This window comes from Alosa alosa, chromosome 13 (assembly GCF_017589495.1).
Source record: "Alosa alosa isolate M-15738 ecotype Scorff River chromosome 13, AALO_Geno_1.1, whole genome shotgun sequence".
Classification (NCBI taxonomy): Eukaryota; Metazoa; Chordata; class Actinopteri; order Clupeiformes; family Clupeidae; genus Alosa; species Alosa alosa.
In genome coordinates this window covers 32,684,648-32,702,352 of record NC_063201.1, presented here as the reverse complement: position 1 = coordinate 32,702,352, position 17,705 = coordinate 32,684,648, and the positions used below count along the sequence as shown (strand labels likewise).

The following is a 17,705-nucleotide window of genomic DNA, read 5'->3' as shown; positions in this document are numbered from 1 at the left end:
TTAGGTAAACAACGATGTCAATATTGTTGTCAAAATCTTAACCCAGGTTCGAACTCTTGGACAGGGGACTGGTAACTGTTGTGCAACGGCGGCTGTCATCTGCCGGCCTTAACGCAATGCGCCACAGAAGTATGTGCAGGTGCCCGTTCACGTGCTACTAAACGTCATTAACCACCTTAGTCCAGACTACTAAGTTTGGAAACTATCATGGTCCAAACTTATTGTACTATGTAAGTATGACAGTTTTGGGAAACAGTCGTAACTTACATGTTGGTTAGTTGAACGATGCATCCTGTTAGTAAAAAGCTATGACCCATGTAGGCCATCTGTTTATTTTATTTTATGAAGCCTACACAGTAGATCACATGCCACATTCTCACTTTCAATAGACAGATGCAATAGCCATTGGTCAAGTATTGAGTATAAAGCAATTAAGATAGTACCCTATACAAAAAGTACTTAATACTATCATAAAAGCATTTTGCAACTTGACAAAAAACTGGTTTAAATATCATAGGCACAGGAGAAAACTTGTACATCCATTGGCCCGTGGGGAGATCACATGCCAGTTGCCTCTCCCTTCAGTGCTATGACTCGTTCAGCTGTGAGCTTGTTTCGCCAATAAAAACTCTATTGCAGATATCAATGCGTCTTTGTTCATGGGTTTGGCCTCACAGCAGAGGCTTAGACAACTATGACCCACGTTTTGGTTTCGTAATTTGCCTTACTTATTGACTGCAATGTAGTCAATTGACTGCTTGACAGGTTATTTTTATTTTTCTGTACAATAAACAAATACATCTACTTTATGCCACAAAATTACGCACTTGGCCAGCCTATAGAACGGGCACATTTTGGAGAGAATAGAGAATGTACGCATGCAAGAATCTGTAGGCTATTTGTGGCTGGTTACCAGCAAACAATGTTTAATGCATTAACTCAAGACGTCAAACCTTTCCTAACAATACAAACAGAAATGATGCAGCAGGCAGCAAATATAGAAGAGTCATTTCCAGTGGAAGAACAAAATGCTGAATGAATCCCAAAGATATGAAGGCATATCTGGCAAGTTGTTATTTTTTGAAGATTTAAAGCGTGAGCATGCCACACTATCCACAGCTGTGGTAGCGGGGGGTAGGAGGATTACTGTTAGCACAGGATTTATATAAAATTCTTCAACAGAAGGCCTGACTCGAATGCAGGCTTGCCCAAAAAAAAAGGCCTGTGGTTTGCGCAGCCTAGGTCAGTGAGTTAGGAGTCCTCTAGACTTCTTTTAAGCTGTCTCAGAGGTGGAAAGTTGCGTTCGTGGGGGCAGGGCCGGATTAACAATTCATAGACCCTTGGGAACAAATGTCTGATGCCCCCCCCCTGCCCCCCAGCCAATGTGAATCGGGCGGTCAGTTAATAGGCCTATCTGTGAGGCCAAGCCTCACCAAGTAGCCCGTTTGTTTACAACTAACATTACATTTAATTAAACTGCTTATAGGCTATGCCGAAATAGTTTCAACATTTTGAATATCAGTGTCTGATGGGTGAATTAGGAAATGCCTTATGGCTGAAAGCTGCTTGGGATCCCCCCTGTCAAGCAATAACCATACAAAAAGTTAAAAACAGAAGACATGATGCGCAAATAATATAGCCTAGATATTCCAATGTATTCGAATACATGTGTTTATTTTAGAGGGGATATTCAAACATTTTTGAGCAATTTTGACAGCCCTAGTCCACTGTAGGCTACGCCAGTCGTCTATTAACACCTTCCACCTAACCCCGGTGCGTGGGGGTCGCTATAATGCGTGTGAAATAGCACCATTGAGTAGCCTATGCGAAATAGCCTTAAAATCGTTCCGGTGTTGTGTGCCTTCTGGTTTCCTTGCGCGTGCATGCGCTGCAGCAGTTGTCAGACATTCACAAACAAGTTGTTTTAGCCGGTTTGAAGTCGCTTTTCATACGCCATGAGCGCTCGGCTACATTACAGCCACTCGGACAAAAGACATGTAAAAAATATATGTTTTGAAAACTAGCATTAAACTGGATTCGATCCCGCAAAAGCAACACACGCGTGACTCTCTCCATCCTGATTCCCTACTCTTTGAGCCAACTAATATGTCACACGAATCAATTAACTATTGTAGGCTACCATTAATTAATAACGTAGGCAACACCCAGGTAACATGTTGTCCAGGCTATCTGAAACAAGGGGTTGCCTCTCATCTACAACAACTGGTTACCTTGGGCTACTACAGTCGTCAGTGCACTGTGCACAGTAGGCCTATGCTACTCTTTGTGGTTGATCAACTAAAAATAAAAGATGTATTTGGTGATGACGTTATTGTAGGCCTAGTAGACCTAAATTCTGAGAAATTAAATGGTACGAGAAACGATCTACATAGCTCACAGTGTTGCGCGGTCTGCCCGAAATTAAGCGGTCGCCCGCGGGTTATGAGTCATAAACAAAATATTGTAATGATATTCAGGTAATTTGCGGGCGGGTCAGTTAAAATTAATTAAATATATATTTTCTACAAATAGGCCTACTTAAAATATCATGAGAAGGCTAGCATCAATACAGTAAAGCATCAATACAGTAAAGTCAACAGTAAAGAAGCTGAAGACGTGAGTTAAAATAATAAAGACACCCCTTCAGGAAAAGCGATATAGGCTATGGGAAATATTGGGAAAAGTTCTTAAAGAAGATGACAGTATTGCAAGTTATGGTCTATGTAGGCCTACTTCTTGCGAAGCCATTTAAAAGTATGACAGCCAAAACGGGCAGCCTGCAGGAATAAATGTTATGGCACAGACTACACAGCCATATCTACCGGTATAGGTTCGCGCATGCATAAAAGTTACCTTAGTTCGTTGTGTTTGTGACTTTTAACAGTGGATGTGCTTTAGTAAGTAGTAGATTTGCGTGAGTTCTTTCTATCTGCTTTACTTTTGTGAGTTGCGACCACCTAGGCTACAGTATGTTATAGACGTTCTATGAGGTACCAGTGTTTAGCTGTGTCACAAAACAATAAGCTTTGTCAGACTACTTTCAAAATGATATTCAGGGCTATATACATTTTAAACTTTCGGGGCTGAAGACCCGACAAAGCCTTGCGTTAATTCTTCAGATGGGAAGTGTCAGGATTTTTCATACGAGAGACGTTCTCATTGGTGGTTAGTATATGGAGTAGGGAATTAACAGCAACATATCCAATCACATTATGAGAGATGCTGAATTTAACATAAACTGCGATGTTTGATTTTAAATTAATATAAATTTAGCCGGGACTGTAAGCTGGCACATGTGGGTGCTCGATGTTTTCAGTGGGTGCCCGAGAGACGGAGCACCCACGGTATCGGCGCCTATGATAAGCGTATCTTGCGGTTGCATCCATTACAAACAAACATGCAATGTGAATGTCTGGGATTGGGGAGAGCACTAAATGCTCTACTGAATAAGCACGAAGTCATGCCTTTAAATGAAAAACACTCTTTAATAATCAAACGCTAATGAAGTAAACTTGTGACCATCAAAAATCGTTTATCGCCTGTAACTCCGTGATAACAGGACGTAACAGGAAGGCATTTGGCTGAGCAACGGAGGTTAATATGCTCTATATTTTGTCCAAATGATGTCTGTCTATCATCGTTGCACTTGGAGACAACCAGAATGTTTAATTTGTCCTGCGTTTCTTCTACGGCTGCAAACGGGATTCACTCGCCGTTAACCAAGTATTTCTTTATTAGGGCAGGGCAGGCATATTTCTGGCTATTAAATTATTTCTAAACCAGTCTGCTAAAGTTTGTAGTGAAGTCTGTGTAGGGTTTTCCAGCTCCATTTCTTTTTACGAGACACCCTGCTCACTTGAGACCTCTGCCGGTTGTTGCAGCGTCACTGGAAAAATACAAATTAAAGTCGCGTGATGCCGCCTGATCCCGCGCGCGGACCGCGAGGGAAGCTGGCCAAGTCGAAGCACTGCCCACTGTATACACGATTTGATTGGCCTGATAGAAGTTTAATTTTTCGAGCTCACAAGCCAACGGAGAGTTGCTAGACTAGCTAGGGTGCGTCTAGATTTCTAGGCTAGTCTAACACATTAACTGCCAACTCACTTGCGGATGTATCTACTGTCTCCATAAATCCCAAAAAAGACTCCATCACTTCTATATTGACAGCTTTATCCATTGCATTTCGCACTATTGTGACATATCTATACACCTGGCTAAGTTGGTCATGCTTGGACAGATCCTGCGTAGTGTCCATTATGATGGAAAAAAACGGAGCTTCATTAATGTCGGCTGTAATGTTCTGCTGAACACGCAAGAACAATATGTGAATGAGCTTGTTCTGGATAGCCGGATGCATGTGTGAATGGAGTTCGTGATTGGGGGCATTTATCCCAAAAAATTGAATTCCACGAGTCCTCCCGGGTACACATCGGAGCCTGTGTTGTATTTGAGCAATGGAAACTCAATGGGACCATTGATAGTAATTTGGAGAGGGACGTGCGTAATACAAGACGATTTATACAGACAGTATCTTCACGAAGTTTAGCGTTTGCAGCCATCTTGAATTTAGTCCACGATAAATTCGAACATCCAGTAAGAATGAACAGGTATGATAAGGGATCAGATTCCAAAAATAATTCAGTGGAAATGCATGGATTCCAGTTTCTTCCAGTAGCAGCAACTGGAATCCATGCATTTCCACTGAATTATTTTTGGAATCTGATCCCTTATCATACAGTACCTGTTCATTCTTACTGCTGCTCTAATTTATCGTGACTAAATTCAAGATGGCTGCAAATGCTAAACTTTGTGAAGATACTGTCTGTATAAATCGCCTTGTAAGTAAACTACCAGTGCTTTTCAAAGTTCTCAATGTCTCGTTTTAAATGTCAGGGCCCTCGAAGTCTACCAATGAAGTGTGGAGATACATTGAGCCTCGTGAAATGGGTGTAAAACAGTGATTTATTTGCATGGATGCGAAGCACCACTATTGAAAAAAGCTGTTGGTAGCATCGGGCTAACTAGCCAGATTTTGGAGTGCAGGGGACAAGCCGAGATGGGCTATGAGACATACGTTCACACTCGGTATCATGTTTCAGTACACTTTAGGTCAATATCACACCGGAATTCTCCTTTAAGCTATCGCTCATGAATGCGGAAGTAATTGTTTTTAAATAGAGGCGGTCTTGTAGCCTGGCATTGGCCTGTCTACGTACTTCCGGTCGATTTCTTTTCCCTACAGTACTCCGTCTGGAATAGGTTGATTCATTTCGTTTACTTTGGCAGTTGGGCAGCCGACCAACCAGCTTAACAGAGGGCGCCCCTGAGAGCGACACATTACTCAGGCATGGTGTTTAGCCACGCCCCCGCCCTGAAGCAGATCGCTTGGAATACATCAACGAGGGGTTTAAAAAGGGCTTATATTTATGAAATCTTTGAGCAAATGTGAATAATAGTTTAGCCTATTAACAGGAGTGTCACGAACGAAGTGGAGTAGGATGTTATATCGTCAGCTAAACTTTAGTCATAGATTTTGTCACTTGAAATAGGCTACGAACGTACTCGGAGTCAAACTCTAGTTTAGTAGGCTACATGGTCGCGTCAAAATCACTATTTTTCAAACACTAAGAAGGCTCGACATGAGTCCCCTCGAGTTGGGCCATTTTCATTGTAGCCGGACCCATAATCTTTCAGATTTGGGTCTGGATTTCCAGGCTAGCAGAATATTTTACATGTTACAGTTTTTTGTGATAAAATGTGTCTCGGGCTGCCCCAGACTTTACAATAAAAGATGCCTGCAAATAAACTACAGCTTAACTTACCAATGATGTTATCAACACTTGCCAGGGTGCCAAGTTGAGTGTCTGTTGCTGTTGTGAAGCTACATTGGGACTTGCTGTGGTTTTTCATCTCTATTTATTAAAGAAAACATTCTATCAGTTAGTACATATAATTGTACAATAAAGTGCTGATGGGCTCATTGTTAAATGTACTATACAAATAAATCAATTCAAACTGGCACTCAAACTATTTTCCCTTAAGGATTTAGTTTTTTTCTTTAGATAAGTAAACTGCATTCAACATTTCATGGTTGGAAAATGATGCCCCATCTTCAGTTCCACTTACCATAACATTTTAATTTCAGATCTCAGAAAACAGCCCAGTTACATTCATTCTACAACTAACTGACTTTTCCTCAACAAAGCCATTGTGGAGACCTGACCTCCAGCTTCTGAATGATCCTGTGTTCTGTGACTATCTGCGCTCAGAGATCAAAACATATTTTGATATTAACAATAAACCGAACACATCTCCTTCTGTACTATGGGAGACATTTAAAGCATACCCGCAGGGCCGGCGCTAGCCATTTGGGTGCACAAATGCTTGGTGGTTTTTTGTAATTGCAGTTTCACCAACAGATGTCGCCCTTGGCTAGCCTAGAAATCTAGACGCGCCCCTAGCGGCCGCAAATTACATTTGCTGCCAGGGCTAGTCTAGCAACTCTCCGTTGACTTGTGAGCTCCAGAAATCGAAACTTAATCAGGCTAATGAAATCGTGTATAGAGTCGTTGAACTAGCCAACTAGCTCCGCTGGTGGGAAACGCATGGGACTGCCGCTGTCCTATTGCGTGCAGAGGGAAATTGAAAGACAACTGATTATCCCGCCCCTCGGACTGAGCACTGCGAACGGTGAGTGCCCAGACCCTACATTTTAATGTGGGTCTGGCTCGCCAGGCTAGCCCTTGGCCTATGAACCTCTTGAAAATGACCGCATAGATAGAACAACTAAACTTATCTAAAGCTGTCTAATTTGGCAAAATCATATCACGTTCAGTTGCAGGGTTTTTCCAAAGTTCACCTTACTAAGAGCCGTTTTCCACTCATCATTTCATTACGTTGTGAAAGTGTCAGCATAGTCTTAGTTTTTCACTACACAATTAGATCGTTTGATCATAATTGATAACAAACGGCAAAAAAACGTGCTGAAATGCAAAGCAAACTAGGCTAATAGGCTAACGTTACCTGACTATATCTCTGATGGCTAAAAGAAATAGCAAGCCCAGTTTAAGCATAATCAGAAATACGTGGTGAAGTCCCGCCCCTTCCGTTTGCCTCCATGGGACCTATCTTTCAAAAAAAATTGAACGGCAGTCTATGGCGAAAAAGAAATTATTTTCTGGTCCCGGTTGACTTGTGCCTTGAATTACCCATATGATGTTTGTCAATTTTAAAGACAATTTTTCATGTAAAGACATTTGCAGTTTGTTTCGTAACTATTGAATTACAACATTGTAAAGGATCGTAATTCCAACGACTACAAACCCATCAGTCGCGCTAGTGACGTTAGCTCATTCACAGCCACACTAGATTGTACAAGCATACCAGCAACAGGTCTTAATTGGGCTTTCCTTGCCGAAGAAAATACCATGAGTCAGAGGATTAAACACATCAGGTAAGTTGTAATCATCCATAGACTGTACATTACATACTGTTAAGTGACATAGCAGGCAGCAAGATGCAACCGTTAACTAGCATAACAGCTCTTATCATTTCATTACGTTGGTGACGTACATCGTTCGAGACGAGAGATGTAGTCCACTGAGTGGATTCGCACAAAACCAACATAACTTTTGAAGTCTATCGAACAACAGTACTTTCTTGACGTGAAAAATTATATTTTAAATTCACACACATCATATGTGAAATTTGTGGCACAATTCAAACTGGACCAAAAAATAATTGTTATCTCTCCATTAACTCCCGTTCATAATTTTTTGAAAGATAGGTCCCATGGACCGGAAGTAGAAGGGGCGGGACTTCACCACTCTATTGCTAGCTAGCAACCTGAGGAAGGGTTGCTAGTCTTATGCACCGATTGCTAAATGCATTCAATAATCCATATCCACAACGTAAAATAAATAGCTAGCCAGCATCAATCATTTGCAAGGTAACACTTGAACATGAACATGGCTAGTAGGAGCTTACGTTACAAAGTTTATTGACGGTAGTATTGCTTGGCATAAGCATACAGTAGACATGCATACACGCAAGGGCTACAAAACTTTTTTTATTTTTTTAAACATTGTCTTAACTGCAAGTGATGCGCAAGCATCATCCCGCTATCTCTTCTTTTTCCTTTTTTTCTGCCCCCTACTCTTAGTGCCTTTTCGAGGCCAGGTGTCTGCCAAATTTGGGATTAAGGCATAATCGAACAGACCACTGGGAGGTGGGGGAGGGGGGGCCGCACAGGAGATTCACCTTTTTCTCGACTAATTCTAGGTCTAGGCCTATATTACTTTTGTATTGCTTTTGCATATTAACATGCTTTAGACATATTTTATTTGTTATTTATACTAGTAGCCTATTGTGGTGATTTTTCACGACCCAGATTTTTTGGTTCCCCCCAGGCACTTGGTGCCCTACGCGCAGTGCGTGTGTGGCGCGCTGGCACTGTATACCCAAGGGGATTTGTAATGTACGGAAGCGTATTAGGACATGAAGAGAAAATATTTTTTTTAATTTTTGAGAAAGAAGTCAACATTTTTGAGAAACAAAGTCAGAAATAATTTCTGAGATTAAAGTCAGAATTTCTGAGAAAAACAGTCAAAATTTCTGAGATAAAAGTCAAAATTTTCGAGATAAAAGTCAAAATTAGAGAATCAAAGTCAGAAATAATTTCTGAGATTAAAGTCAGAAGTTCTGAGAAGAAAAGTCAACATTTTTGACATAAAATTCAAAAAAAGCCAGAGGTTTTGACTTTAAAGTCAGAAATTCTGATTTTAATCTCAGAAATTATTTCTGACTTTGTTTCTTGAAAATGTTGAACATTTTTATTCTCAAAACTTTTGACTTTTATCTCAAAATGTTATTATTTTCTCTTCATGTGGCCCTAATACGTTTCCGTAGTAATTAGGGCTGGGCGATATTGCTGAAATCTGTATCACGATATAAGTATTTCATATCAGGCGATATCGATAATTATTTATTTTTTTTAAAATCTATTTCAGATAAGGACCAGAAGGGGAAAAAAGTTCAATTTAAACACTTTTATTTTAAACTTAACCTTCCTCTGATTTGAATCACCTCAGTTATCAATCAAAGCAAACAGGGAAAAGAAATAGCAACACAATCATGAAAAACACTCAAATAAATAAATGTGCACATAAGTCTGAATGAGCAGCACTGGTTGAAGCCTGGAAATATTGTAAACAAAGTAGCTTAATTTGCTAGTTTATCATAGTTTACTGGTTAGACTGTTCAGTTTCCCCACGTGTGTTTAAGTTTCAAATGAATACTTTTTCTCCTTGGGACAGGCCCATTTGAGTCTTGGAAAATACTTTTCCATTTGCATTGGGATTGAGATGATTAGAATTTAGCAGTCAATTTGAATGCAACAGTTTTGAACAAATTCATGCAGCGTGCTAATGATGCTAACCGGATTTAATAGCAATTTAGCCAGTCGTCTTGCACGATTGTGAATGTTTGGATTACATGTGCCTGCTGAGGAGGGATGCGCCTGTTGAGAGGGAGAGAGAGAGAGAGAGTGCACGGGGCAAGGACTCATTGAGAGTCTGTGTTGAGGTAGGCCTACTTCTATCGTCTATACTGGTAGAGTTGCACATAGGCCTACTAGCTACAATGCAAGATATATTTAGCCTATTTATTTATGGACAACGTAAGGCGGGAGGTGTGTGTTGCTTTTAATTATCGAATGTTCTATCGAACGCATTTTTATTGATATCGATTATATTATTGTGATACATATCGCTATCGTTTTATCGCCCAGCCCTAGTAGTAATGGCATTTAATAGGGCAAAGAAATAATAGTAATAATATTAATAATGATAAATAAGTTTTATAGTGGCTTTCTAGAAACTCTTTACAAGAAGAGGGTGGTAGTAAGTGTGTGTGTGTGCGCAGGAGCGCTGGGTGGGATGATGAGGGGATTAGAGGCTGAAGGCCTCAGTGATAAGATGTGTTTTTAGGGGTTTTTTTTAACAGGCACAGAAGAGGCACAGCGGAGGCGGCGGTGCCCCCTCAAATAAAAATAAAATCTTTGCCCGCTCTATTGTGACCACCATGCAGGCTATTACATAGATATATGGGTCATTCTATAATTCAGGGTACATTTCCAGTCTCCATGATAAAGATTTAGTTATTATCAAAAATCAAATATTATCAAATATCAATTATGCTAATAAAACACCCTTTCACCAATAACACTGCTTTATATTTATTTTAGACCCAATTTATCCACAAAATATTAACTAAATTACTTCTACACCCCGTATTATTGACTGTCTCCGACTACAGATTCATGCATTCAACTTGACTAAACATGATGTTATCAAGTCTTACGATCTATTTTTTGGAGATTAATTTACTAACTGTTATAACATATGTTCTGTATTATGCAACATTTAAGTTTAAAAAAATATAATTTTGGTCTGTCTCAAAGTTCTTGTCAAAAACCGCTTAAAATCCACGCAGACTTTGAATATGAAGCATATGACTCCTACACAGAGAGGTGTCAATTCCTCTGACAGGAAACTTTAGAAAGGCCGTGAGATATGGTATCTCACACCAACAGTAGATTAATTATTCGTCAACTCTGTTATTGTGTTATTGGAGTGAAACTCTCACTCAATTTTTAAAAAACAAAAATATGATTAAAAACCATGAGATTCTGGTTTTATACATATCATGCAGTAACTAGTTTGAGGTTAAGATGTGGAGCTAAGCCACAAAATGATGGGAAATGTCAACTCTGTTATCGTCAACTCTGTTAATTCTGTGTTAATTCTGCATAGATTAATGATAACAGAGATGATAATGATGCGTCTATAGAGATTGAATGATGTATTTTGCGTGCTCCTGCCCTGTTATACAAACAGTACATCTGTAGGCTACATATGTAGGCCCTATGCTATGGCCTTATAAACAGCGGATCTGTGTTCAAAAGAGTTCAAAGAATCCGCACATATTTATGGCTACTGTGGTAAACGTCAATCGAGGGTGCAGACGGATCAACATCGGAGTTTGGCATTTAGCCTAGCTTACTCAATGAAGTTATAGTAGGCTATATGTTAATTGGCAGAAAGATTGATGGTTTGCTACATCGATACGACAGTAAACTTCAGCTAGCGACAGTTACAACTAGTTAAGCAAGGAGATGGTTAACGTTATGTTTGTAATAGGGCTGTCAGCCATAACATGTTAATCTCGATGCAGTAAGGACAAGCATACGAGTTAATTTTTTAGAACCCGATTTGACGCAAAGTGCGTCAAAAACACCCTTTCTTCTTTGTTACATTGCTCCAGAACTGTTCATTGAAACCTTTATTGCGTGACAGAGCAGAAGTGGGGCTTTCCAACGAGACTACGCACTTGTCTGTACGATCAAGTATGAAAATAATAAAAAAAAAATCATGAAATTATATCAAATTGCATCATACTTACAGTCTATACTTCTCTGCGTTCACCTGCGCAACCATAGCCTGGCCTTGGCCTGTCTGGTTTCCAGGCTATCGCAACCATTACTCTCGTTTGAATTACTCGCGAACCCGTGATCGCATAGATATGGCAAGCATATCAGATGAAAGCGGAGACACAGGGCTATCCATTGGTACCATGTATATCGATACCATGTATATAGATTCTTCTGGCTTATAAAAACAGACGAAGAGACTGCAAAATAATAACGTCATGTACACAAACCAACGCTGCACACCCATTACTCTCGTTTGAATTACTCGCGGACCCGTGATCGGATAGATATGCCACGCATGTCAGATGAAAGAGGAGATACAGAGCTATCATTTGATACCAAGTACATCCTTCTGTTATAAAACAGACGTAGTGAAAGCAAAATAATAACTTCATATAGCTGGACTTACCCCACATTTTTGTCTGTTTTTGTGGCAAAGGATGTTTATAATCCAACGCTATCGTGTGTTTCTCTATGGCAAAGCATGTTCATAATCCGGTTTTGAGATCCTAGCAAATTCCTGCATGGCATCCAATTCAAGGCTCACATTGCATCCCAATTTGTTCAACAAAGAAACCCCTTTTTTGCTTCTACTTTGTTCATGGCAATGTAAAAAGTTGTTGTAGAGAATCATTATGAGTGCATACACCTAGGCACTCATAATGATATTTTGTGAGATACATGTCAAAATATGAAGAGTTCAGATGCAAAACCCTCTAAATCCGTCTGACCACTTTTCTTTTAAATGAGCATTTAAATTCAGTCTCCTATAGGTTTTTGCCTATAAATCGATATTTCAGACCAGGAAAGGAGTGGTATTTAGTGGGTTTAGAAGTTAAATTATTTGATTAGCGTATACTATGTGTGGAGAGCATCCCCTCACCATCTTTATCTCATTTTTGACATAGGTGGCATTTAGAGGGTTTTGCATCTGAACTCTTCATATAATCATTTTTATAATAGGGCAATTCCACAGAAAATGGACTTTTTGTCACATCCATAACGCCAGTGAAATTCCTTAACATTTGTATGATGTGAATGATAACATTCATTTTTTGTGCATTTTTTCTCATGTACATTCTTCAGCCAAAAATAGCAAATGCTCAAATTTCATGTAATCATTCACATCTTACCATACCATCATATTTTATTGGCGTTATGGATGTTTCAAAAAATGTAATTTTCCATGGAATTGCCCAATACGCTTTTTGTATTTTTATTATTTAACATAATCACCTAATAACCTACAGTAGGGCCCCCTTGGATTTTTTGCTTGGGGCCCCCACAGACTCTAGAATCGCTTCTGGTCCAGGGCAGTCTCTTCCAGCTCCTCCCAGCTGACTCTGGTAGATCACTTGGACAGTCAGACGCAATCGATTATTTAATAAATAAATGTTAATTATGAATAATAATGAAAGGGTTCTACCTAATGCGACTATTTTTTCCATAGACTGTCAAAAAAAACAGGTTTCCCCCGCTGTATTATCCATAAACAATAAAGTAAGTTTAGATTATGTACCTACTTCCGGTTTGACGTCACTTCCTGGACTCGTCTGTCTCGCCCGGTCTCGTTTCTAAATTACTTAACTCCTACTGGGGATTTACATTACAGATTCCTTCAAATGCGCTGCTGCCTATCAAAATACCGATGTGCTTTTGAAGTTGCACTGCGCGCTGTTAAAGGGAATGACAGATGTCATTCTCATTGGTTTAATTGATGTTACGCTCAAAACACACCCGTGACTGATTAAGAATCATAGGAACGTCTTGTTGCACCATCTGCCCGACATTTGATTACGAAAACACTCCCGATGTGGACTAACCTGACTCTCGCCAGATGAATTTCGTTCCGCCTAGCTCCACTCATCCATCTGGGATCCATCCATTGGAGTGGTGCTTCAGAAGGCTGGGCCTTATTAAAAAATCCTTGCATATGATTGGATAAGCCACTTGTCCGTCATCTATTGAAGTGCTACTTCAACCACTCATATCGAAGCCAACCCATGACGCTGAGAACAGTCTCACAGTCGCTTCTACGCTACGTCACATCTATGAAACTCCCACCCTGCGTCCTGATTGGCTCTACCATATAATCTGGTGTCGAAATCACTCTCAACGGAACCGATCCCAGATGGATGTGAGTAGAGCTAGGCGGAACGAAATTCATCTGGCGAGAGTCAGGTTAGATGTGGACTGGATATCCCACTAAATTTAAACAAGCTTTTAGACCATGATAATAGGGCCCACAATGTCAAGGCAATGTAGGCATTGGTCTGCTGTCAGATTTAAGTCGTTGCTGAAGAGGTAGTTTACTAAAATTGTTTTGTACTTACAATTCCAAAATGAATACTAACTGAGTACTAGTGACAATGCATAAATGATAACTGTGTAATTCTATTGAATAGCCCAGTGTGCACATTAAATCCTTCCCCAAGATTAGAAATGAACCATCATACACAATTGTATCCTACCAAGGAAAACATTTTCACAATTTCCAGTTTTTGGGAGGATTCAAATACCATCTAAAAAAACTAGTTATGCAGTAAAATATTTTTATACAACAATCCATTTCATAGACATATCAAAGATATAAAAAACATGGTTGTGTTTTGTTCTACCTCGGGTGAAGGTACCTCAAAAGCTAAGGCCTTTTTGGGGCTTTGTTTCCTGTACTATTTTCTTAGAATTTTGCAATTCCCAGCATTCCTTGAAACTCCTGGTGAGCCTTTTCCTGTCCTAGGATACCTTGCCATTACTTAAATACTACAACCACAGCATGCAAACAAATTTTGCTTGAAGTGTCAGTCCCCAGGCCCAGGTGGCATAGTACCCTAGAGCCAATATCTTTTCTTTAAATTATGTAGGTAGAAAATAGGAAATTCTATCAATAATTGTCCAGGCCATAATCTACTAATGTGGAACCTGTTCAGTGCACTCATGTCAAATATACAACCACATGTTCAGTGTGACAAACTACAATACCAATGTTATAATCTACTAACCTCTGTTTGTGATGATCCGCCGCCTTATAATGTAAAACAGAAACAAAGCGACCAGAATTATGGGGATGATGATCCCTGGAAAAGCAAATAATGTTTTCATGAAGAGAAACAACATAAATCCCTGATCGTCATCTCTTTTATTTATAAGTCAGGATAACATGGGTGTCATGGATCTGAAACAAAGCAAACACGATTTGCTCAAAAGAACATGCTAACATTTTAGGAAATTAGGTTATTCACCATCTGCCCCAGAGTTAGATAAGATGACACACACCCCTCTCGTGTTCTGCCTGTAGTAACTCAGTCTGAAGCATCCAACTAGCCTATCTCCCAAAAGTGACCAAAGAACTTAAACATTGTTCTATTTACATGTTTACATGTCATGTAGTATAATTAAAATGTGTACAAATTTCAATGTAAAATGCAACACAGCAATTTTCTAAACATGTTTGGAACTACATTCTCATTCAGGCAAAGCACTACTACAGCTTTTCAGGTGCTGCGTACAAATCACTCTGCATAAGTATAGCAATGCTTTTCCTGAATGAGAACATAGTTCCAAGTTTGTATATGCTTAGAAAATTGCCTATTTGTAGCCTATATGTTGTAGCCTAAATTATCCTAACCTCCTTCTCAGCCAGCATCACTGCTGCTAAGACGGCTTTCTACAATGACAAAAACAACAGCGCTACAGACACTCGAAAACTTTTCTCAACCTTCAAATCGCTACTCAACCCTCAGCTGCCTCCTCCTCCATCCAGCTTTACTGCGGATACCCTTGCCTCATTTTTTACAAACAAAGTGCCGGCAATCAGCAGTCAATTCTCTACATGCCCACAAAACGACTCAGATACCGCACTCCTACAACCTGTAGAGGCTGCTGGAAATTTTTTTTCAGCATTCGCGCCTCTCTCCGAAAGTGCAGTATCTAGACTCCTGACATGTAGCCGTCCTACCACATGCTCATTGGACCCTATACCTATGAGCCTACTTCAGTCCATCAGCCCGACCATCGCACCAGCTATCACACATGTGATCAATGCCTCGCTAACCTCTGGCACATTTCCAACAGCGTTCAAAATGGCCCGGGTAACACCGTTAGTTAAGAAAACTTCTGGATCATTCCACGCCAACTCAGCCACCCATGTACATGACACCTCTCAGATTTTGCTGAAAAGCGGCGAAAATATGCCTTATGTTACCAAACGAGGGAATCTGAAGTTTCAGGTCAATATCTCAAACGGTTTGTCCGTGGCGTCCATTTGAATTTCGGGTGCCACGGTCCTAATTGACACATTGGAATTTCACATTTCATCTTTTGCCATTTTTGGAAGCCCATAATGTCTGTTCTAATAGTGGTAGAAGGCTGGAAACTGGTGTGGTAGTTCATTGTAGCCTGTACTACACAATTCTGGAGGCAGAATCAACATTCCTTACTGTTTGGGTGAGAGGTGGGTCACCAAAAAAAATGTTGATGGCATGTGTGATTTTTCCCTTTTTGGGTGGCCTCAGCACCACAATTAATGATCATATTTATTCTAAACAGGATTATTTGTTATATGTGGGAACCTTGCTCTTGCCAAAAATAATTTGAAGGGTATGGTACCACTGGTGGGGGTTTTATGGGGGTCTAAAAACCCTCTCCGGCAGAGGTGACTCTTGGAACCCCATATGACCATGTGGGCACTTGATGATTCTAATGGGATTTATACCAGATAAAGATACATATTTGTTCTTTCTTTTAATGAAATATAGTATAGTATATATACTCTTTTGATCCCGTGAGGGAAATTTGGTCTCTGCATTTATCCCAATCTGTGAATTAGTGAAACACACCTCAGCACACAGTGAACACACAGTGAGGTGAAGCACACACTAATCCCGGAGCAGTGAGCTGCCTGCACAACAGCGGCGCTCGGGGAGCAGTGAGGGGTTAGGTGCCTTGCTCAAGGGCACTTCAGCCGTGCCTACTGGTCGGGGTTCGAACCGGCAACCCTCCGGTTTCAAGACAGAAGCGCTAACCAGTAGGCCACGGCTGCCCCCAGAAATAACATTTTTGACAATGAAGCTCCATAATATGAATTTTATTCTTCATAATGCACCATTTTAGACATTGTTTCCAGAAGTCTGGAATGTAGATCAGGGAGAATTTAGTGATGATAAAGCATGGAAATAGTGGAAATAACTGGAAGTGGAAGTATTATGCTCAGTGATGGCAAACAATTAAATACTGAGACTGTCACGGATTAACCCCTTATGAGATAGATAGATAGATAGATAGATAGATACTTTATTGATCCCCGAGGAGAAATTCAGGATTATCCCCCATGAGAGACCCGCCATCAAACTTTTAAAGAACTTAATAACAAGAATGTTCCATAGTGTAAGAGTTTTTCCTTGCCCCTGTCACTCTCCAAATAAAATTTAATTTAAAATTAAATTGAATAATGTCTAACTATTATCCAAGAAATTGTGGAAGCAGTGGCATAATTTTGTCATGGTCCTTTTGGTCAAGTTTGTATTGGCGAGCACTGCGTCCATAGATGTCTGGCACACTGACACAACAAATGATATGTTGGAATGGCACCCAACAGGGGATCTGTCTTTGGTCCGATGGCCATGGTGAAGATGTTGTTGACACACTTCATGAATTCCACAAAAACGTCACCATGTTCATCTGAACGTTAAACAATGTTTCCAATGAACCAGTCATCATCATAGATACAGGCAATGTATTTTCCTGGCAGGAAAATTGAGTTTTGTGGCTAAGAACATTTCATTCTTCTTTGTTAGTGCAGAAGATATTAAAAAACATGAGGAAACATACGAATTGGAGAGTTACACCTCGGCCAAAACTATCAGTGGAACACGATCGCATCATTGCTTTATAACAATTTCCAAAAATAAGATACGGATGAAAATAATATCACAGGATACAATATTCACAGATGTCGATGCAGGACAACGATCGGATTCAGAACACTTGGATACAGAGCACCCGGAGGCAGAACACTCGCAGTCAGATCAGCTACAAAACTCTACATTGCCTGTATCTATGATGATGACTGGTTCATTGGAAACATTGTTGAACGTCCAGATGAACATGGTGATTTTCAATTAAATTTTATTTGAAGAGTGACAGTGGCAAGGAAAAACTCTTACACTATGTAACATTCTTGTTATTTAGTTCTTTAAAAGTTTGATGGCGGGTATCT

The 17,705-nt window shown here is 40.0% G+C and overlaps 1 protein-coding gene across 1 annotated transcript in view; it reads right to left on the bottom strand.

The window, feature by feature from the left end:
* The window catches only part of igflr1 (IGF-like family receptor 1), an 85,836-nt gene that overhangs the window by 13,208 nt on the left and 54,923 nt on the right, over window positions 1-17,705 (bottom strand). The window contains exons 5-6 of the mRNA XM_048262132.1: window positions 14,491-14,565; window positions 5,823-5,912 (exon numbers count right to left, since the gene is read on the bottom strand). Of these exons, the coding sequence (XP_048118089.1) occupies window positions 5,823-5,912; window positions 14,491-14,565 (165 nt within the window). The remainder of the gene's footprint in view (window positions 1-5,822; window positions 5,913-14,490; window positions 14,566-17,705) is intronic.